At 30.3% G+C, this 23,990-nt stretch overlaps 1 protein-coding gene across 1 annotated transcript in view; it reads right to left on the bottom strand.

Moving 5' to 3' along the window:
• The window catches only part of LOC113375950 (cadherin-99C-like), a 67,849-nt gene that overhangs the window by 14,344 nt on the left and 29,515 nt on the right, over positions 1–23,990 (bottom strand). Inside the window, 11 exon segments of the mRNA XM_026615886.1 lie at positions 291–451; positions 526–655; positions 746–886; positions 2,480–2,682; positions 3,289–3,403; positions 7,324–7,473; positions 7,550–7,687; positions 9,815–10,009; positions 14,647–14,865; positions 14,939–15,088; positions 22,018–22,281. Of these exon segments, the coding sequence (XP_026471671.1) occupies positions 291–451; positions 526–655; positions 746–886; positions 2,480–2,682; positions 3,289–3,403; positions 7,324–7,473; positions 7,550–7,687; positions 9,815–10,009; positions 14,647–14,865; positions 14,939–15,088; positions 22,018–22,281 (1,866 nt within the window).

Raw genomic sequence — 23,990 nt, 5'->3', positions numbered from 1 at the left:
CATCCATTTTTTCTGAGGTATGCCGATGTTCAGAAACCTCTAAAACGTGAAGATATAATAATTTTTTTTTTTAATTTTTGAACGATTACAATAACTTGCCCTACGGGAAATTATAAATTAAAGCTAAAAACTAAATAGTGTAGCATATATTTTTTTTTTCAATATATCTCGATGCATTTTATCATTGTTCCCGATGTTTTATGGTAATGTGTTTTTAAATGATTTAATATTTTAATCATGAACAAATTTATTAATTATTATTAGGTAATGTGATAATTTTCTAAGCCTACCTTCTGGGTTTCGTAGTCGAGAGCTATTTTCGTTCTTATCTCACCGGTTTTTTCATCAATCATGAATGGTATGTCACCCGGTAGTGAATAGGATATTTCCGCATTGACTCCTTCATCGGCATCCGTTGCATGAACTCTTCCGACGGTCGCATTGACTAATCCTATGATAAATAATACGAAAGAAATAAATAAATGCCACAAAAGTATGCATCGGTAGGCAAATCATATTAATCACCTTCTTTGACTTTAAAAGTATAAGGCAAGGATGATTCATCAAACTCCGGGTTTTTGTCGTTTATGTCAGTCACTTTGATGTTTACAGTTGCCGTGCTCGACAACTTTCCCGGATCTTCGGCCTTGATTAACTGCAAATGGATTCGACATTTAGTTACATGTATATTGAGTTTGAAATTTTTTGTTTTGTGAAGTTCAATATTATTCATTCGATTACTTACGAGTTGATATCGTGTCAGATCTTCCCTGTCGAGCTTTCTTATTACGGTAATGACTCCAGAATTTGAACCAATAGAAAATTGTCTAAGATCATTTCCGGATATAATGGAATATGCTACTGGATCATCTTCAGGATCCTTTGCCTAAAATTTGGGTAATAATTATAACATAACATAGCTACAACTTTATTTATCTACATATATATAAAAATAAGTCGGGTTTTCTTTCCTGACGATATAACTCCAGAACGCACGAACCGATTTCGATAATTTTGCATTCGTTGAAATGTCTCGGGCTCCGCAAGGTTTATGGTTAAGAAAATTAGTGGTGCATGGCATCGTGCCTTAAGGGGGTATTCTACTGTAGAATTTTGAAAAAATCGAAATTTTTTTTTTTCATATTTTCAAAGTTTAGTTATTCAAAAATATGTCATTAAAAAATTTTTTCAAAATTACTATTATTTCCTGAGTTATATCCGTTTTAGTGAAGTGGCCTCGGTTCGGGTCCGACCGAGTCTCAAAATTTTGAACGCGTTTTTCTCGGAACTACTTTTTTCGAGCTGGCGGTAAGGATATCTCGAGTTCTAATTAACCGATTTACTTCAAATTTGGAGAGGATCTTCTCTATACATCGTTTTATCGCATGGATCTTTCCCTAAATTATAACTTTTCATTTAGTATTTTTAAAAAATTCTGAATTGTTAAAAAAAAACATGAAAAAAATTTTTTTTTTTCAAACTGCCGCCATTCAAACAAAAAAAGTTGTTTTAACTTATCCAAGGTTCATACGATAGCGGCATCTATAATAATTAAGAATCCATCTATTTTTTATGTTTTGGATCACCAGGAGGGTTGGAATCATGCACGCCAGGACACCCTCTTTTTTTTTGAGCCCCCACTTTGACTGCTCATAACTTTGTGAATTCTAATTTTTTTTTTTTTAATAATTTTCTCATGTAATAATAAAATATCAATAAACAAATGATAAAAAAAATCGATAGTAAAAAATATTATTTGTTTCCTTTATACAGCGCTTCAAAAACCGGGCAAAATTCATGCTTCTACAGTAGAATACCCCCTTAATGCAAATTGCTGCAACTTCACGTACCGTAATTAAAAATTCCAGTAATGACATTAGTGAGAATTACGCTTGGTTAAGTCAACGAGCAATTCTTGCCGCAAAGAATAATGATGTACACGCACTGAATTTCACCATTCAATCAAAAATTGCTGGCGATTTGGTGACATACCAATGATTCCGACTGGTCTTCCGTTCGACTTCAAACGATTGCAATTTCCAGTTCGCCTTGCGTTCGCAATAACAAGTCGCCAGGCTAATCGCTTAGGGTTTGCGGGATAAATTTCAAATAAATTATTTAGAAAATCATTGTTTTTCACATCGGCAGTTATACGTTGCCTGTTCACGAGTTGGAAAACCATCCGCTTTGTTTGTGTTAACGTCAGACCAAAAAACAAAAAATGTGGTTAACCAAAGAGCACTTCAATGAAACGGATAATTTGCGGATTCACTTTCATTTACTTAGAGAAGTTCAACTAAAAAAACACTTCGATTTTTGTAATCGAAATAAATTCATTACTGTTGTGTAATAAAATCAAATTTTTCATTTTCAAATATAAAACAAACCAAAAATTTCTTCATCTTTCTCACGAAACCATCTGGTGGCGAAACGGAGTTCGTCGGATTTGCTAGTTTTTTTATAAAAAGAAGTTCCTTACCGTTATCGTGGTGACTGTGGACATAATTTCAGCGCCTTCGCTAACCTGCACCTCCCACACAGGCCTGGTAAATACGGGCGGCCTGGTGTTTGGTCCAGGAGCCACAGACACTTCCACAATCGACTGACTGTGCAGACCACCTCGATCAGATGCCTGTACTGTTATGCTATATTGCTCACCAGCACTTAATTTTCCCGTAGTCTCTGCAAAAATATATAAATCAATATTAAATAATTTAATAATGTATTAAATAGAAATATTATTCAGTCCCGATTTTAGTACTGATCAGTCATAACCAGTACCTTTGACAATTAGTAGTAGTTTATTAGCGCTTTAAACATTTAAATTAGATTTAGTTTACTTTAGTGTATATAATGAGCGGCTTATTTATTTGTTCTAAGTCGCAGATCAGAATCGAATTACTTATAAAGTTCATATAAATTATTTTTGAAATAAATCACAACGAATTTATAAGCAGGGAACTTTCAAGCTTTTATCAAGTCAAATAAATTAAAGCTCAGAAAAGTAAACGCCGGACTTGTCTTTTACTCATATTTTATAAAATTCTGTTTATTTTTTGTTAATATCAAGAGAAATACTTGACTTCTCTCCATTGGACATAAAAAAATAATATACATTCCTGTCCATTTTGTGCAAGTTTACATAATTGAAATATTGACCCCTGGCAAATAGAATTTCAAGATAAATATCAATTTGTGGAAGGCGGAAATAGAACGCAAACGATTATACTGCAAACGTATATGTAAATCAAATTACACTTATATAAATAAATAAAAATAAATCCTTACCTATAATTCCTGTATCGGGATCTATTTTAAACTTGTTTGCACCATTATTGGATACATGGTAGATGCTGTATGTAACTATAGCGTTTTCTCCTATATCATTATCAGTTGCTTTAATCTGAAAATAGATTGACATATAATTTATATGCGAATACATCAATTCTAATAATGTTTTTGGTCAAGCTCATTTTGTCGAATATTGTTTTTATGAGGTCGATTTATTGAAATAATAATCAAGTTAGTTTAGCGAACAGTTTTAATATTTGTGATATATAGATATATACGTCCAAGACTCCAATTCTTAATCATATTAAAAATAATTGAAGCAAAATTTTAATAGAGGACAATATTAGTAGGAACATATAATCCCAAAATAACCCTCAACAATGAAAAATTTAAATATGTAATGTATTTTGATTTCATGCTAATAAATATATACAATGAATATTGCAAATTTTCACTTATTTTGTTAGAAATTACTTTTTAAAAAAGGGTAAAGTAAGTTGAATTTTACTATTATACTTGTGGTGCATGGCAAGGCAAATTGTTGGAACTTCCTGTGTTGAAAATTAAATTAAACTAGCTGTAAGTGGAATTCTGTCTTAAGGCAATTAAGGCATCGTGCCTTAAGGCAAATTGCTGGAACTTCCCGTACTAAAAATTATTAATTTTTTAAAAACGATTTTGAAAAAATAAGATTTTTGAGAAACTATATATATGGACAAAAAATTACTTTTTTTTGAAAAAAAAAATTTAAAAAAAAAAAAAAAATTTAAATTTTTTTTTTTTGAAAAAAAATTTTTTTTTTCTTTATTTTGACATATTGTGGAAGATCTGAACTTTTTTTTTCAAAACAATCGTACTGATTTAACTGCATAGGGACAAAATATAAAGCGCGTAAGCGCCGCGTCGCTGTCTAACGCATAAGCATTGGTACGGAACCCATAGAAATGTTAACAAAATGTATACTTATTGTTAAAATCTTTATAAAATATCTGATAATTTGATGTGCATTTGTCTGATGATCATTTTTGACCGCCAAATGGCTCATTTTTTTACTTTTTCCTCCATATCTCCGAAACCGCTAGACCTACCTTTATGAAAATTTTATCGATTCTTCATCTTGTCAATACAAGTGAAATGTTTTTTGAATTATTTAAATCGGACGCTCCGTTCTCTTAAAAACTGAGTTACCGTTTTCGGCACTTTTTGCCCCGTATTTTCGGAACGGCTAGACCTGCCTTCGCCAAAAACTAATCAGCACGTCTCCTTATCAATACGAATCGAATGTTTTTTAAATTATTCAAATCGGTTGATCCGTGTTCCCGAAATCGTCGACGAAAATTTGTATCTGCACATACATACACACACGTACATACATACACACACACATACGCACACACATACACACACACACACACACATACATCCATTTTTTCTAAGGTATGCCAAAATGTTCAGAAACCTTTGAAACGTAAAGATATATGAAAATTTTCATTTTCGATTTTTTTTGCGATTACTATAACTTGCCCTACGGGAAGTTAAAAAAGCTTTAAATTTTGCTGAAAACTTTGATAAAAATAGATTTTTGAAAATTTTGAAATTATAAAAAAATGACTTTTGAAAAATGAGTTTTTTTAATATTTTGAATTTTTTTTTTTTTTGGTAATTTTAAACTTTTTTAACTTCCCGTAGGGTAAGTTATAGTAATCGCAAAAAAATCGAAAATGAAAATTTTTATATATCTTTACGTTTCAAAGGTTTCTGAACATTTTGGCATACCTTAGAAAAAATGGATGTATGTGTGTGTGTGTGTGTGTGTGTATGTGTGTGTGTATGTGTGTGTGTATGTATGTATGTGTGTGTATGTATGTGCGGATACAAATTTTCGTCGACGATTTCAGGAACACGGATCAACCGATTTGAATAATTCAAAAAACATTCGATTCGTATTGATAAGGAGACGTGCTGATTAGTTTTTGGCGAAGGCAGGTCCAGCCGTTCCGAAGATATGGGGCAAAAAGTGCCGAAAACGGTAACTCAGTTTTTAAGAGAACGGAGCGTCCGATTTAAATAATTCAAAAAACATTTCACTTGTATTGACAAGATGAAGAATCGATAAAATTTTCATAAAGGTAGGTCTAGCGGTTTCGGAGATATGGAGGAAAAAGTAAAAAAATAGCCATTTGGCGGTCAAAAATGATCATTAGACATATGCTCATCAAATTATCAGATATTTTATAGAGATTTTAACAATAAGTATACATTTTGTTAACATTCCTATGGGTTCCGTACCAATGCTTATGCGTTAGACAGCGACGCGGCGCTTACGCGCTTTATATTTTGTCCCTATGCAGTTAAATCAGTACGATTGCTTTGAAAAAAAAGTTCAGATCTTCCACAATATGTCAAAATAAAGAAAAAAAAATTTTTTTTCAAAAAAAAAAATTAAAAAAAAATTTTTTTTTTCAAAAAAAAAAATTTTTTTTTTTTTTAATTTTTTTTTTCAAAAAAAAAGTAATTTTTTGTCCATATATATAGTTTCTCAAAAATCTTATTTTTTCAAAGTACATTTTTTTCAAAAATGTTAATCGTTTTTAAAAAATTAATAATTTTTGGTACGGGAAGTTTCAGCAATTTGCCTTAAGGCACGATGCCTTAATTGCCTTAAGACAGAATTCCACTTACAGCTAGTCTTTCAAAGCAATCGTGATGCGTGGCTGTTTTAGAGAACGAATGTCGAAGCGCCGCGTCGCAGTCTAACGGATAAACGTTGGTACGAAACCCATAGAAATGTAAACCAAATTTATACTTATTATTAAAATCTCTATAAAATATCTGATAAATTGATGTGCATATGTCTAATGATCATTTATGACCCCCAAATGGCATTTTTTTATTTTTTTACTTTTTTTACTCGATCTCCGAAACCTTTGGACTTGCCTTTCCAAAAATGTATTCATCTGTTTATTCTATTAATACAAGTAAAATATTATTTGAATTATTGAAATCGAAATTTTTCTCAAAAACTAAATTACCATTTTTGGCACTTTTTGCCTTCGAAACGACTTGACCTGTCAAGTCAAAAAACTAATCAGCACGTCCCCTTGTTAATAGGAATCGAATGTGTTTTAAATCGTTCATATCGGTTGGTTCGTATTCCCGAAATCGTCGACAAAAATTTGTATCCGTACATACATCAATTTTTTCAAGGTATGCTAAAATGTTCAGAAACCTTTGAAACGTAGAAAAATATAAAAATTTTCATTTTCGATATTTTTGCGATTACTATAACTTACCCTACGGTAAGTTAATAAATTAACTCTGTTATTTTATTATAAATCTTCAATTTTTAATTAATAATATAATAAATAAATGATAGCTGAATCAATTATAAAATGCCGAAAAATCGCGTAAGAAACTGTAATAATTTAAATAAAATGCTTTTACAAAAGAACTTGTGTCTACGAACGGTACTCTCTTTGTTAGTCTTTCTATTAATTGAAAAAATTCACGGTTTTGATTTCGATTCATAGAATGAAATATTATTTTATAAACATTTATCTTTTTAATTGATGTATTTTTTTAATTGTATTGATCTCGTTAAAAGCACTAAATGATATACTAAAATAATTATTACAAAATAAGGTTTGTAGTAGGAGAGTGAAAATTTAGGACTGTATGCGTTTTCTTCTTAAATTACGAAATAAAATTAGTTTAAAAAATTTAACAAATAAAGGGTAGCCAACTCTTATCACTTAGAGGTATGAAAAAATTTGGTGTATACTCAGTAATACCGAACGTCGTTAAAATTTTTTAACAAATTTAGTTCAACCGTTTCCGAGAAGTATTATGACGAACATCATGACACCAGAATTTTATACATGTGTATATATGTATGCTACAATTTTTTTCGGTATTAGGAATGTGTTAATTTAAACCAACGATAATCATTTGATATGATAATAATTTGACATTTCAATTTAGCTATTTCATTATGTATCATTTTATCTATAATTATGTGAATGCAACAAGTACCTGGGCAACTTCACGTTTACTTTCACCAGCTGGAATCGAGATCGGAGCTAGCATTGGAAGTTTTGGAGCATTATCATTTACATCAATTAAATTAACCGACAACGATAATGGTGCACTAGCTGCATTTCCAAAGGTTTCTCTCGCAACTACCTGTAATTAAATTAATTTGATTAAAATCAATTAACTCAAAAATACAAATATTAGTTGATAATGTGAGATAACGCACCTGAAATTTGAAGTTTCCGGGACTTGGAGGATCGCGATCTAGATTTTCTTCATTTACCACAAGAACACCGTTCTTGTCGATTTCGAAAAATGGTGTTGTTAACTCGAATGTGTACATGGGCTTAGGATTGTCAGGTCCCTGTGAATTGAATTTATAAGATACATTTTTTAAATATATTTTATAAATTAATTGAAAATCTTTCTATGCATTCATTATTTAAGTTCATGCTTACTACGATTATCGGAACAAAACCTTTTAACATCTTTAAATAAAAAACAAAGTGTTATATTATTAATTATTATTACTATTATTACCATAAAATTTTTAACTTGAATACACAAACATCAAAATTTCATTCATATTTAAAAGTATAAATCTTATATTTTGGAAATGACAATTAAAGCAAATCTGAATTATTGAAAAGAAATAATAAGGACAAAATGACGTGATATTCGTTTTTTAAATGATGTTTATTTATTTAATAATATTATAATCAGTTCAAATCATCTTTACTTATCTTAGCTACATTAACTACCAGTACAATAGTATTTCTTTTAATAAAGAAGAAACATATTTAACTATTTGGTATTGGTATTTTGCCTTGAGGCAAGTTACATGAACTTCCCGATATGTGTAAAAATTGTCTTAATCAATAAAAAGTAAATTAATTTATGAATAAATGATACAATTAAAAGTATTTCGAGTGGATTTATTACACATAATTGAAAACGAACGAACACGTTAACTAGGAGCATTTTCTAAAAGCAAATTTTCAAAAATCTATAATTTTTAAAATTGAACCAGTTTCCGTAGAACTTTAATGATTTAGTATTTTCATTAAGACCAAGTACTCTATCGTTATACCAAGTAAATCTAATTTTAATGTTAGCTAACGTCAGAAAAACTACTCGTTTTCTCAAACTTTGATGATTTTTTAAAATTAAACTACTTGTCATAAAGCCGTAATATTACGGGTTATAATATGGTTCTATAAGACCATGATTTATATCGCCGAAAAAAATTCCATAAAAATCTTCATTTTTTTTCAACAGTTAATTACAAGAAAACGGCTTAGTAGATTTTCACCTAAAACTAATCAGTAACATTCCCAACTAATATCTTTCAAACAGTTTTTGATTTTTTTTAAAATCGATTCGGTAGTATGAGCTTAAACGTGGACGAAAAGTTTAAACTTTTTTTCCAAATTACCAAAAAACGGCTGAGGAAAGATAATCCACATCAAAATACATTGATAAGTTTCTAAATTTTTGAAATGCAACAAAAACCATTCTGTCCATACAGTCGAGACAAAATAACATAACGTAAGGACATACTGAGATAAATTTTTAGAAAGGCAGTTCAGAAATAAATCGTTTGGTTCTTTTTGGCACATTTGCACATTAGCACATAAGGCATGAACCCTAAGGGAACAGGTCATACATCGTAACCAATAACCTTCGCCTCTGGTTCTGAATGGGAAAATAATTCTTTACAATAAATGCAAGCCTCTTTTTTTACTTTTCCCGTTTGGTCTGACTTTAGAAGTAAATAGAGTAAAAGTTAAAAGTCAATTGCTCTTTATAAGTTTCATTTTTTTTTTGTCTAGAATGAACTACCCTTAGGCACTTTCGAAAAGGTACTATGTCATTTTGTCCATTGTATAAGAATTTCATTTCGTTCGAAACTAAACAAACATAAATAAGTAATCATAATTGTACCATATGTTCATTGATTTTAATAGAAAACAACCCACAAAATAAAATTTAGAAGGCGCGATACATGTTTGCACTGATTACTGAAACAAGATTGGGACAATGGCGCTCAACATCTGACAGAATTGTGATTATAGCTATTTCTATGTTAAATGTTACTAAAGCTAGTCATTTTTTATATAAGGCCACTGTGCCATTTTGTCCGTATTTCTCCTAATATTGAGGGTAATAATTATAACTAAACTATTTCAATCAAAATTATATAAGGTTTGGTAGACTGGTTGAGAACGACTGCAATTATTGACAATAAACAGACAATTATAAATATTGACTATAATTATATAATTATAGAACCATATATCGCAAATTAAAAAAAATCTCTAAATAAAAAAAAATTTTTTGTTAATGTACCAGATTAGAAAGTATAATTAATTAGATATTTATTATTTGCATAAGAAAATTTAAAATTGTCTTCAACAAAGGTCGAGATCATGAATAAAGCTCAAAATTTTATTTATCGTTTTTTATATAAAATACAAAAATAAACACTTACCAGGTCTTCATCTGTGACAGTGAGTGTAACGGGATCTCCATTTTCATCGACAACCTTGGTTCCGACGGGAGCATTTTCATTAACGTATCCTTCGACGGCGGTCGCGTTAATTACAGGTGGGTTCGCGTCTACTGGTTTTACCTCTATCGCTAATTTAGCCGTCGCAAACCTTTGTGCTTCTGACACTTCCTGCGCCTGAAATTAAAACAAACTCGTTGTAAATGATGGAAATTTACTGACATGTGAAAATAATCGACTTGGTCGACGTAGATTATTTTTTTAACCAACTAATCTGATTAAAAAAAATTTAAACTAATCTATTAATATTCAGCATCAGCACTATAAACCAATGAGTATATTAAGGGTTTTGATTCTTCAAAATGTTTTTTATTTTTACTTGACGCATTGCACGAGTCTACTAATCAATGTTAGTTAGTTAGTTATTTGCGTTTTATCAAATAGTTTTAAATTATTAAAATCGGTAAAGCCGTTTCCAAAAATCTCAAGAAAATCGATGAAAGACACAAGTATAGAAGTGCATGTAAATTCAAATAATATTTGCACACACTCACTAATTTAGCACCTAAAATTGGAACAAACTAGCTGTAATTGGTATCAACTTCTAAATATCTAAAATTAATCGAATTGATTGACAAGGATTTTTTTTGAAGCTGCCAAATTAATATATTAATCTGCATCAGACCAATTTATATATTTTAAAACATTTAGAATTTTCAAAATTGTTCCATAGTTTTGATGTTAAAACAATGAAAAAAGGCAAAAAGGCAAAAAGGCAAAAATTAATCCACATACTTTATCACTAAATTTTCAAATTTACAATGCTGAATGTGTGGAGAAAAAATGATATTAGCAAATCAAATTTTCTAGTGAAAACATCGTCCTCGGAAAAAAATGAATATTTATATGAATAAATATATTTCGTATCATAAGCTTTTGCAGATTTAAAGTACGCTTAAATACTCTACGTTTTCACGGGACTTCAATATTCACACTTTTCCTAGGTTCATTGAATGTATGTATATTAGTTCTGTTAGCTGTAAAAATATTAATTACTTGGAGAATATATATTTTTTAAAGAAACTAATATAAAACTTAGTATTTCGTCTCCTTATACATTAACACATTGGTTTATGTTAGTTATATAAGGATATAAATTTAAAAATTCCAAATATGGACAAATTTCGAAGACCAAATATAGTACCTATAATATTTCTAGCAACATATATCAGGGCATGCATATATATATATATATATATATATATATATATATATATATATATAAATAAATAAATATATAATTAAACAGGGCCGGTCCTGGGGTCCTCTGCGCCCGCATATCATTTTTTTTTTCTAGCGCCCCCTCCCTCTTATTATTTTAAGTGTTTTAACAGTTTATCATTAAAATTAAAAAACATTTACGTTACTTTATTAAAATACTTTTCAATAATTATGGATTTAATACACAAAAATTCAGATATAATCTGAAAGCCCAAAAAATACATTGATTTTAGATTTATTTAGAAGATCGAGGCGATTCAAGGGTGCTCATAATCAAATTGTTGTCTTCTATCCAAATATAGAATATTTTCATTCATTTGTAATGCAGTTATAATATTGATATTTACGTTTTGAAACATTATACTTATTTATTTTGGGGATTTCATGCGATTAATCTATTGAGCAGCAAAAAAATTCTAACCTTTCATTAGTAAACACAGGTACATCATGTTGGATTTTTTAAAATTAATTTTTCATTATTTAAAATATCCAAAATTGATATTCTGCTAATAATTAATATCGTAACGGCCGGACAGTATGTAGCATTCTTTACTATCTCATAGTGTATCAGATCGTTGTTTTAAAGTATTTTGAAAAACATTGTCCAAAGATTATTTCTTGAATGAGATTGACGAAACTATATTATAAATTTCATATCCGCATCTCATTTTGGCGCCCCCTAAGGCGTGCGCCCGCATTTTTTGCATGCATTGCATTCAAGGTAGGACCGGCCCTGTATATATATATATATATATATATTTGGAAATCTATTATCCACTCAGAATACATTTGTAATATATATATATATATATATATATATACATATATATATATATATATACATACAAACACAAACACATAAGTACAAAGTACTTAGAAAAACATTAGAGAGATTTTCCAATACATAATTGCACTGATGCGGATTTAAGTGTCTGGTTTTATACCGATTGAAAATATATTGCAATGTTATTTATATATGAGTATGTTACTCAAGCTGTTCAACATATTCGTTTTTCGTGATTGCATTTGTCCATATTTGGCTAATCATCTATAATTATAGATTATTTCATATATTTGTTTAAAATGATACAGTATTAACTGTAATGATATACAAATAAGAAGTTTTATTTATTCCTAATATTTTTACTGTCTTTGAAAAATAAAACATGATCAAATCTATATATCCTATATGGTGAGCATACGTCCTGGATTGGCCGGGACAGTCCCGATTTTCCGCCTTGCGTCCCGGCTTTTTCTAGAAGCAATAATTGTCCCGATTTTAGGTGTTTTGTCCCGGATTGTCCCGGATTTTTAAAAATGTTTTGATTGCCAATATTTTATTAAATATCTTTCAACTAAAAAATTTGTACCGAAAAAATGTGCGTATAAGTTTTTAGCTCACCAACACCCCCCCCCCTCTCGCTCTCACACACATTCTAATCCATCCTGGATTTCATGGGAAAAAATATGGCCACCTTATTCCTATAGTATGAGACCTATACTCTATTGCACCTAATTATAATTATACCAAATTGGGAGATGAGCAATTACTTATTATATTTATTTTTCTTCACATAACTAATAATTCATTTATTGAATTTAAATCAAGTGATATACAGTTGTTGCAAAATATAAAATTTTGTGACTCGCGATAATAATTAGACCGTTGCCTTCTCTGGATTTGACTAATTGAGTCGTATAATTTATTATGTTCTATAAAATAATATATATTTTTAATAGATACCAGTTCCATTTAATTGCAATCTCTCTATTACATAAAGACATTTTTCACTATCACTACGAGTGTCAATTTCGATAGAATTCAATTTATTGAGGACGGTTGTACCACTAGCCCTATTTTTGTATGAGTTGATTTTATGTTTAATATATCGTATATATCAGCATTTCCACGTAGACAAATGTTCAAATCACCATTTAATTTACTTTTTTCCAGCTAACTGGTGAATTATGGCTGATAAAAAAAGTGGCACAACCGTACCCAGTCTCTCTTACGTCTAAACTCAAAGGCAAAATAATTTAACATAACACCTCAAAAAAATTACACATATTTGAGAGATTAATTATTAACTTCCCGTAGGGCAAGTTATAGTAATCGCAAAAAAATCGAAAATGAAAATTTTTGCATTTCTCGACGTTTCAAAGGTTTCTGAATATTTTGGCATACCTTAGAAAAAATGGATTTATGTGTGTGTGTGTGTGTGCGTGTGTGTATGTATGTGCGTGTGTGTACGAGGTCTGTTCAAAAAGTACCCGGAATTTTCGTTTTTTCAAAAAAATATTTATTTATTCGTCTACATTAATGTGGTCCCCTTCAAAGTAGTCCCCCCCAGATATAATACACTTATGCCAGCGTTTTTTCCAATTTTCGAAGCACCCTTGATATTCACTTTTTGATATGTCCTTGAGCACTCTCAGCGATTTTCTTCAATCGAGGAAAACCGCCGTCCTTTCATGGGTCTCTTCAACTTTGGGAATAGGAAAAAGTCACACGGAGCCATATCTGGTGAATTTTTGCACTTTGCAACACTTTATTTCATTTTTTACGCAAAATTTAATACAAATTCTTTGACTTTTCAATTCTTCCATTGTAAAAATCGCCGAGCTCAGAAAAACACGTCGAACCTTAGCGACTACCACAGACAAAGTAAACAGTGAATATAGCTGAAAATTTCATCATACTTTAGGGGCATGTATACCAACACAATAAAAAAAAAATTTTGACAATCAGACACTCCAGACCCGCGAAATTTAATTATTAGTAATTCCGGGTACTTTTTGAACACACCTCGTATGTATGTGCGGAAACAAAATTTCGGCGACGATTTCGGGAACACCGATCAACCGATTTGAATAATTCAAAAAACATTCGAAACAGGAGACGTGCTGATTAGTTTTTGGTAACAATTGTAAACATTTTACTTGTAATGACAAGATGAAGAATTGATAAAATTTTCATGAAGGCAGGTCTAGCGGTTTCGGAGATCTAGTAAAAAAAGTAAAAAAAATGCCATTTGGCGGTCAAAAATAATCATTAGACATATGCACATCAAATTATCAAATATTTTATAGAGATTTTAACAATAAGTATAAATTTGGTTTACATTCCTATGGGTTCCGTACCAATGTTTACGCGTTAGACGGCGACGCGGCGCTTACGCGCTTTGATATTTCGTCTTTATGCAGTTAAAGCAGTACGATTGCTTTGAAAAAAAGTTTAGATCTTTCAAAATATGTTCAAATAAAGAAAACATATTTAAAAAAAAAATGAAAAAAAAAATCTTTCTAAAAAAAAAATTTTTTTTCAAAAAAATGTAATTTTTTGTCCAATTTATAGTTTCTCAAAAATCTTATTTTTTCGAAGTAAAATATTTTCAAAAATGTTGATCGTTTTTTTAAAAAAATAATAATTTTTGGTACGGGAAGTTCCAGCAATTTGCCTTAAGGCACGATGCCTTAATTGCCTTAAGACAGAATTCCACTTACAGCTAGTTATAATTTTTTATCTAAATTACCTTCACGATCAATTCATATCTCTTGGGTTCAACTGTGTCAATAGCCTTGATTTGACGCACAGCTCCTGTGTTCGGGTGTATTTCAAAATATTCGCCCCAATCAGCAGGTGTTCCACTCAAAAAAGAATATCGAATGGGGGCTTGAAGTGTGTCCATATCCACCGCCTGGATTTTCTCAGGTGATATCAGAAGAATTCCAGATAAAACTCCGCTCGAGACCTTAAAGATGATAAAATAGTTACTTAGTATAAAGTTTATGTTGGATCCTAATTTATAGTTGGTAGTATTTTACCGTGGCAGTATATTCGGGGTTAATACAAGCACCGTCCAGTAATACACAACCCTGGTAAATAAAGGATGGATCCTGATCGTCCGCATCTTGTATGTTAATCGTAAGAGTGGTTGTGGCAGTCATACGTTCACTAGCATTTCTTGCACGATCCTGTAATAGAAGAATAGATTTTATAATCAGGTGGAAAGTTGATATAAGGTAGGGAGGGGCACAAAGGTCCACGACTTTCATTAATTATACTGTCAAACTAAATGAACTATATGACAACGCATTACATATATCAAACAATTATCGTACTCTATGTTCAGTAAAATTCCAATTTGAATAATACGTTTTTGTTTTCTATTTTTCTAAAATTTGTCATCTGTCCCGTTTTGCCCTATAAGCAAGATAATAAAGGTGCAGCCAGGTGGCAAACCGATCCAACTTCATTTTTGTTAATTTTGAAGGAATTTTGCAAAATAACAACTACATTATTTAACCAATATGAAATGCAAACTTTATGGCGACACTTTTTTTTTACAATAATTACATTGTATATAACCTTGAACTTGAACGAGTATTTAAAAAAAAAATAGAATTCCAAAGAAAGGTTGAACAACTATGAATTTGATTTATCTTTTGTGAAATTTCATTTTGTTAACTTAATTCACTTTCTTAGTTACTATTTCTTATTGTAACCTTTGTCAATGTAAAAGTTTAGTTGGTTCTTTTTAACCAGCTACATGTAAACTTTTATAGAGTTTATATAGGAAAACGGTTGAATCTAACTTAAAAATAACAATACGTCTTACAAAACAATTAAAGAACGTATGTTCAAAAAATATATTTAGGTACCATAAGAAAATTAATACAGGTGCTCATAACCAAAAATCTACCAACAAAAAAACTTTTATCATAAAAATTGATACTTGATTGATAATTGATTGATTGATTTCCGAATATCTCCTGATAGCGACATTATCAAAATTAAGGTGATTGCTTGTTATATATCTTCACCCTTCTACTTTAAAATAGTATCCATAAAAATTCTATACTTTGTTTGTTTTTGAGATAATGATGTTGGATCTTTTTACCCGCAAACCTTTAAACCCCACCCTACTAATGGATATAACTTTAAAAGTATATAACTTTGAAAGTATGATAACTTTAAAAGTATAAAGAGCAAAAACATGAAAAAATAAAAAAAATATTATTCATATAGATAAGTTAATTTGATCTGACTTCTATATACTCGTAAGTCTCGATTATTATAATAAAAATTTGTCTTATTACGTTTGAGATTAAAGCCATAACATGTGCTGATTTTTTATGTTTTTCGAGAATATAATAGTTATCTTCTAAAATATCTTATAAAATACAAGTCATAATTGAAGCATCGGAGCAAAAATGCTTCATAAATAAGTTATGAATTGATACTCCCTTTATCTTCTCAAATTATTGAGAAAATTTAAAAATTAAAATATAGTTTTTTTTTATTTTATAATGAACACACTAATAATTCAAAACAGTAATCGTCTTTGACCTTTTATTTTTGGGCAACTTTTTTCTGCGAGGTTCCTTTATAAGAAGATTATCTTAACAATTTGTTTAACCTTCCGAAAATTATAATTGTGATTTTTTTTCTACTTTTTTTGCTTTTTGATTCTGCGCTTTTTTATCAGATTTGAAATTTAAAAATTTTATGTCATGGGCATTTTTGCTATTTAAAAGTTCATAAAAAATATTTAAATATTCATCACAAAAATCCCAAGACATCCGAAGAAGTTAATTTCACAAAAAATTGGACTTACTAATTTTGTTTTCTTGGCGTTTCAGGTTATTCTAAATCGTTTGAGACCAAATTTGAGAAAAATATATGGGTTTATGTATGTGAGCTGATTTTTACCTTTGGTCGACGTTTTCTGTCAAAAGCGGTATCAATTTCAAAAATTTGAAAGCTGTTTGACGTAACTCGATAAGGCTGCATTTATCAGTTTTGCGCAACTCTATGAAAACACTGATCAAACCCTTCAATTTGACATCATAATTGCAAAATTTGAATTGTTAGCCTTACATAATTAGGTTTGTTAATGATAGTAAAATTAAGATGTGAGTGATTAATATAATATATATGCTATCTATGTATTGTATATTATGTATGTGGCTAAATGTTATCAGAGGCCAATAAAAGAAATAAAAGTCTTTAACATATTTCGAAAAATTCCCATATCAGATATTTTATAAAAATTATAATAAAAAGTACAAATTTTGTGTACATTTATATGGGATCCGTACCAATGTTTATACGTTAGACGACTACGCGGCGCTTACGCGCTTTGATATTTTGACTCCAAATCAACTATGCGGCGCGATTGCTTAAACAAATGTTCAAATTTTCAAATAATAAAAAAATCAAAACACAAAAAAGTCAATTTCTTTCAAAAATTTCAAAATATCTCAAAAACCAATTTTTTTCCAAGTTTTGCAGTTTTTTTTAAATTTAGTTATTGGTATGGAAAGCTCCATGATTAACTTTCTAATAAACAGCATTTGACAATACAAGTAAACTAAATAATCCTGGAATTTCTCTCATATGTCCACATGATTTATTCACTTTTACTATGATTAGTTCGAAATCAATTTTCATTTTAATATACTATTATCTCGTAGCTAATGGAATTTGATTATATGCAACGTAATAATCAAACTAATAATTATTTGTGCAGTAAATTCATTGAAATAGTAACATGTTATATAACGTAGAAAGCAATAAGACTAGTAAAACACAATCTAATATAACATGAACATATTGAATATCTCGTAATTAATCAAACAACTCCACTCAACTGTCTATATTATGTAGATCAGAAAAATAATGGATTATTCTATATGAGAATTATCAGAATGGAAATAAGTACTCGTGAGAATTTTGCCCACGATCATGAATAATATAGTTTCTCTGCTATAGTTAATGTTGAAATCAAAATATCTATATCATGTTATATATTGTTTTGCCTCATAGTTATTTGTTTTTATCACATACTTTCTCAATAATGATAAAAGCGATATTTATGCATGGGAAGATGTTAATGAGTGCTAATGCTTCAATTGTGATAATTTGTTTAACAAACCTTATTAGTAAGACAAAAAATTAATATATACATAATAGGCTAATAGTAAATTTAAAAGCTTTAATAATAAGTTGTTGCTGGTAAATTTTAAATTATAGATGCATTTTTATGAATTAATTTTTAACTTCCCGTAGGGTAAGTTATAGTAATCGCAAAAAAATCGAAAATGAAAATTTTTATATATCTTTACGTTTCAGAGGTTTCTGAACATTTTGGCATACCTTAGAAAAAATGGATGTATGTGTGTGTGTGTGTGTGTGCGCGTGTGTGTGTGTATGTATGTGCGGATACAAATTTTCGTCGACGATTTCGGGAACACGGATCAACCGATTTGAATAATTCAAAAAACATTCGATTCGTATTGATAAGGAGACGTGCTGATTAGTTTTTGGCAAAGGCAGGTCCAGCCGTTTCGGAGATACGGGGCAAAAAGTGCCGAAAACGGTAACTCAGTTTTTAAGAGAACGGAGCGTCCGATTTTAATAATTCAAAAAACATTTTACTTGTATTGACAAGGTAAAAAATTGATCAAATTTTCATAAAGGCAGGTCTAGCGGTTTCGGAGATCTAACGAAAAAAGTAAAAAAAAATGCCATTTGGCGGTCAAAAATGATCATTAGACATATGCACATCAAGTTTTCAGATATTTTATAGAGATTTTAACAATAAGTATAAATTTTGTTTATTTTCCAATGGGTTCCGTACCAATGTTTACCCGTTAGACAGCGACGCCGCGCTTACGCGCTTTATATTTTGTCTCTATGCAGTTAAAGCAGTACGATTGCTTTGAATAACAAGTTCAGATCTTCCAAAATATGTCAAAATAAAGAAAACATTTTTTTTTTCAAAAAAAAAAAAAATTAAAAAAAAAATTTTTTTTCAAAAAAAAGTAATTTTTTTGTCCAATTCATAGTTTCTCAAAAATCTTATTTTTTTGAAGTAATTTTTTTTCAAAAATGTTAATCGTTTTTTGAAAAAATAATAATTTTTGGTACGGGAAGTTCCAGCAATTTGCCTTAAGGCACGATGCCCTAATTGCCTTAAGACAGAATTCCACTTACAGCTAGTTTAGCTTCACGTGGGGTAAGTTATAGTATTCGTAAAAAATCGAAAATGAAAATTTTTATATATCTTTACGTTTAAGACGTTTCTGAACAATTTCGCATACCTTATAATTAGAAATAATGCATGTGTGTGCGTGTGTGTGCGTGCGTGCGTGCGTGCGTGCGTGCGTGCGGACAAAAATTTTTATCGACGATTTCGCAAGCAACCGATTTGAATAATTTAAGAAACATTCGATTTGTATTGATAAAATGCAGGAGCGTCTGTTTGAATTTTTGGAAACCAGGTCTAGTGGTTTCAGAGATCGAGTGAAAAAAGTAAAAAAATGCCATTTGACGGTCAAAAATGATCATTAGACATAGGCACATCAAATATTCAAATATTTTATAGAGATATTAACTAGCTGTAAGTGGAATTCTGTCTTAAGGCAATTAAGGCATCGTGCCTTAAGGCAAATTGCTGGAACTTCCCGTACCAAAAATTATTATTTTTTTAAAAACGATTAACATTTTTGAAAAAAATTTACTTCGAAAAATAAGATTTTTGACAAACAATTAGACAAAAAATTACTTTTTTTGAAAAAAATTTTTTTCTTGATTTTTTTTTTTTTGAAAAAAAAAATGTTTTCTTTATTTTGACATATTTTGAAAGATCTAAACTTTTTTTCAAAGCAATCGTACTGCTTTAACTGCATAAAGACGAAATATCAAACCGCGTAAGCGCCGCGTCGACGTCTAACGCGTAAACATTGGTACGGAACCCATAGGAATGTAAACCAAAACTAGCTGTAAGTGGAATTCTGTCTTAAGGCAATTAAGGCATCGTGCCTTAAGGCAAATTGCTGGAACTTCCCGTACCAAAAATTATTATTTTTTTAAAAACGATTAACATTTTTGAAAAAAATTTACTTCGAAAAATAAGATTTTTGACAAACAATTAGACAAAAAATTACTTTTTTTGAAAAAAAAAATTTTTTCTTGATTTTTTTTTTTTTGAAAAAAAAATGTTTTCTTTATTTTGACATATTTTGAAAGATCTAAACTTTTTTTCAAAGCAATCGTACTGCTTTAACTGCATAAAGACGAAATATCAAACCGCGTAAGCGCCGCGTCGACGTCTAACGCGTAAACATTGGTACGGAACCCATAGGAATGTAAACCAAAATTATACTTATTGTTAAAATCTCTATAAAATATCTGATAATTTGATGTGCATATGTCTAATGATCATTTTTGACCGTCAAATGGCATTTTTTTTTACTTTTTTCATTAGATCTCCGAAACCGCTAGACCTGCTTTTATGAAAATTTGATCGGTTCTTCACCTTGTCAATACAAGTAAAATGTTTTTTGAATTATTAAAATCGGACTTTCCGTTCTCTTAAAAACTGAGTTACCGTTTTTGGCACTTTTTGCCCCGTATCTTCGGAACGGATAGACCTGCCTTCGCCAAAAACTAATCAGCACGTCTCCTTATCAATACGAATCGCATGTTTTTTGAATTATTCAAATCGGTTGATCGGTGTTCCCGAAATCGTCGACGAAAATTTGTATCCGCACATACATACACACACGCACACACACACACACACACACACACACACACACACACATACATCCATTTTTTCTAAGGTATGCCAAAATATTCAGAAACCTTTGAAACGTCGAGAAATGCAAAAAATTTCATTTTCGATTTTTTTGCGATTACTATAACTTGCCCTACGGGAAGTTAATAACAAATTTTATTCACATTTCTATGGGTTCCGTATCAATAGACTGCGATGCGGCGCTTACGCGCTTCGATATTTCTTCTCTAAAGCAGCCACGCAAAACGAATGCTTTGAATAAAAGTTCAAAATTTTCAGAAAAGTTCAAAGAATAACAAACATTGAAATTTTTCAAAAGTCGATTTTTTTCAAAAACTCAATTCTAAAAAATCTTAAATTTTATAGGTTTTTTAAATTTTCAATTTGCCGTACGGGAAGTTCCAGCAATTTGCCTTAAGCACTAGTTGCTACTTGAACTACTTCATAAAAGTTCATGGTGCGTGCTTAAAACAATTTTATTTATGTGGTTTTATTATTATTTGGTTTGTAGTGATTACTTTATATTTAATAATATATTACCAAAGTATTAATATAATTTTGTTGGACTATAACACAGACGATTTAAAATTGTAACCTTATTGACTTGATTTTACAATATCTTATTTTTTATTTTTTTAGTGAGTATGTACTACTTGCAAACTAAAACGTTTAACATTTTTGATGAAGTATATCTAGATAAATTATATTTGAATTAACTGCATTGCAAACAACCAAAAATTGAATTACGAGACATTTTTATTTTATAGTAACTTCTTGCACCATTTTTTCTAATTGGCAAATCTAATAGAAAAAGCTAGAATAACACTCGTGGATTTCTTGACCATTGTTTTGGATTAGTAAGATAATCAGACCATCATTCAAAGCTTTATATGGTAATTTAATCAATACTTTTATTAAAGTTGAACAACCTTAGGATAATAATAATTTAAAATTCGCAACACGATTTATATCGAATTAAATAAAGATAGATCCAATAATTTTTGGATTAATAGATGGATGGATCAGTGTCGCATCAGATTTATCGACTTTGCACAAAATAGTTATAGCTTTTCTGGTGAGATTGTGCACACACCTTAATTCCTTGATATTGCCAAGGAAACCGTTATCAATATTTATGAAAGGTGTGTATCAGAATCATGAACTTGAAGCAACAATAAATAAATAATTAAATTTATATATGTATATATATAGGTTCACAATTTGCACGCACCTATGCATAAACTGCGATTTTTTTTTCAGTACTACTCTATTATGTATGATACAAAAATATAGGAATTTAGGTTGAATATTTCCACATACCGATGCGACCAAAGTAAGAAGGTATCGTTGAGTCCGCTCATAGTCCAGGGTCCTGTTAACCGTTACTTGTCCTTGATGAGGCAAATTGATAGAAAAGTAGCCATATCCATCAGCTGATGTAATTCTAGTGTTTCCGACACCAGAATCAGGGCCCAAACCGCTTCCATCGCCCATTTCGATGAAATATTCCACCAGCCCATTGACACCGGCGTCAGCATCTTTGGCTAAGATACCTTGGAAAATGGTCGTTCCGATAGGCGTCAACTGTAAATAAAAAAGATAGTTTTAAAATACGTAATAAATAATAGATCAGATACATGATAGAATTACAGGCAAAACTCCAATTTCTTTGATTAATTTGACATTGTTGTTGCAAATTTATTTTTTGGTCCTTAAAATCACAATTTTATGGAAAATACTAATACGAAGGGGACATATAGAGAAAAGTATAGAAAATTCATATTTCTTCAATGCAATACTAAAATCCAAATTTTATAGAAGATATTAACATGAAGGGGGTATAAATATATCTTAAGAACGCGGTCTAGGAACCGCAGGTTCCGAGATTGATACCTACTTTTGGCTTGATATCAATAAGATTTTCGAATCTAATTCTGCCATAAATATCATATCAGTCAGATAAATCTAATCTAAATAAAAACCCTTACATTATTTTCCATAGTTTTTAGTACAACACCAGGACATCGACTAATCAAATTAGTGCCTTGATTAGTTCAGCCTTTATCTTACTTAATAACTTTTCTACTTCCTAAAAATAAACTTTTAAATTCATCAAAGCAAAATTTTTTTTGTAACATCAGGTTAATTATATTGTGCCAGATCATAGTCATTCTTTTATTTCTTATTCAAAATTCTTTTAATTTAGATGTATTATGAATCCTTTATGAAACTATTGCTTTTAGAATACAACTCGGTAGTCGACCATTTTCTATGTGATTATTATCAGATTCTGTGATATTTTTGTCAGAATTGCATCCGAAATGCTAATCACTTATCATATTTCAGATCTATAGTCTCAAGTGAGTCTAGTTTTACTACATCTTGACATCAATCTGGCCGAATCAGGTATCAAACCCGAAACATGTGGTTTCTAGACCACGTTCTTACCACGGTCAACTCATATCAGTTGATTTTAAAAACACATAAATTTAGTCATAGTAGGTACATCTACCACGCATCTAAGGAAGTGAGGAAATTTAATAATTCTGCCGTACATCAGACAAACGTTATGGTAAGGCTATGTTATTTAGAACCTTCCATACTAAATCGTTCTAAATATTATCAAAAGCCATGTGGTTGCTCTGCAGTCAGGCGTTTTTATCAGGTTGCCAGATAAAAAATCTAACCTAGAAACCGCACAAATGTCAAAAAAACGATTTTAGTTAACAGGGTCTTTTTGACTTAGTTTCATAACAAGCAAGTGACGTTACAGTTTATGTGTGAAACGCCTGAATGCACAGCAAATGCATGACATTTTGGCAGTATTCAGTATGATTCAGTAGCATAATGTATGCAAGTTGGAACCTAACATGGCCTTGCCATAACATTGGTCTATTGCAAGGTAGAATCGGCCCGTAAAAATGCGTTTTAGTAATTTATTTCAGTTCAACTGTATGTTTACACCATCGCCCTCATTTATCCATTAGTAGTTTTGGTGCGATATGCATCGTGCGAAAACAAGTGTTAGCACGTTGCATTTAATGAGAATTTCTGACCATATCTCACAAAAAAGCAACTATTATTTTTTTTGCCTTCGCACCAAATGGAGATGCCAAAGTATAAAGTGGCGGCCGAGACATGGCGTTCGAAATGTTCCGATTAGAAGAACGATAGCAAAAATCTCGTTAATTCGAAGGACACGCAACACTGATCATGACAGGTATGTACGAACAACGCACATTCGTAACACCTTCGAAAAATTATCGGTAAAAGGATTATTATATCTTAAGATT

The sequence above is a fragment of the Ctenocephalides felis genome, unplaced genomic scaffold (assembly GCF_003426905.1).
Source record: "Ctenocephalides felis isolate EL2017-DRISC unplaced genomic scaffold, ASM342690v1 CF-g0.4_SCAFFOLD_01886, whole genome shotgun sequence".
Taxonomy (NCBI): Eukaryota; Metazoa; Arthropoda; class Insecta; order Siphonaptera; family Pulicidae; genus Ctenocephalides; species Ctenocephalides felis.
This window is presented reverse-complemented; position numbering and strand designations above follow the sequence as displayed.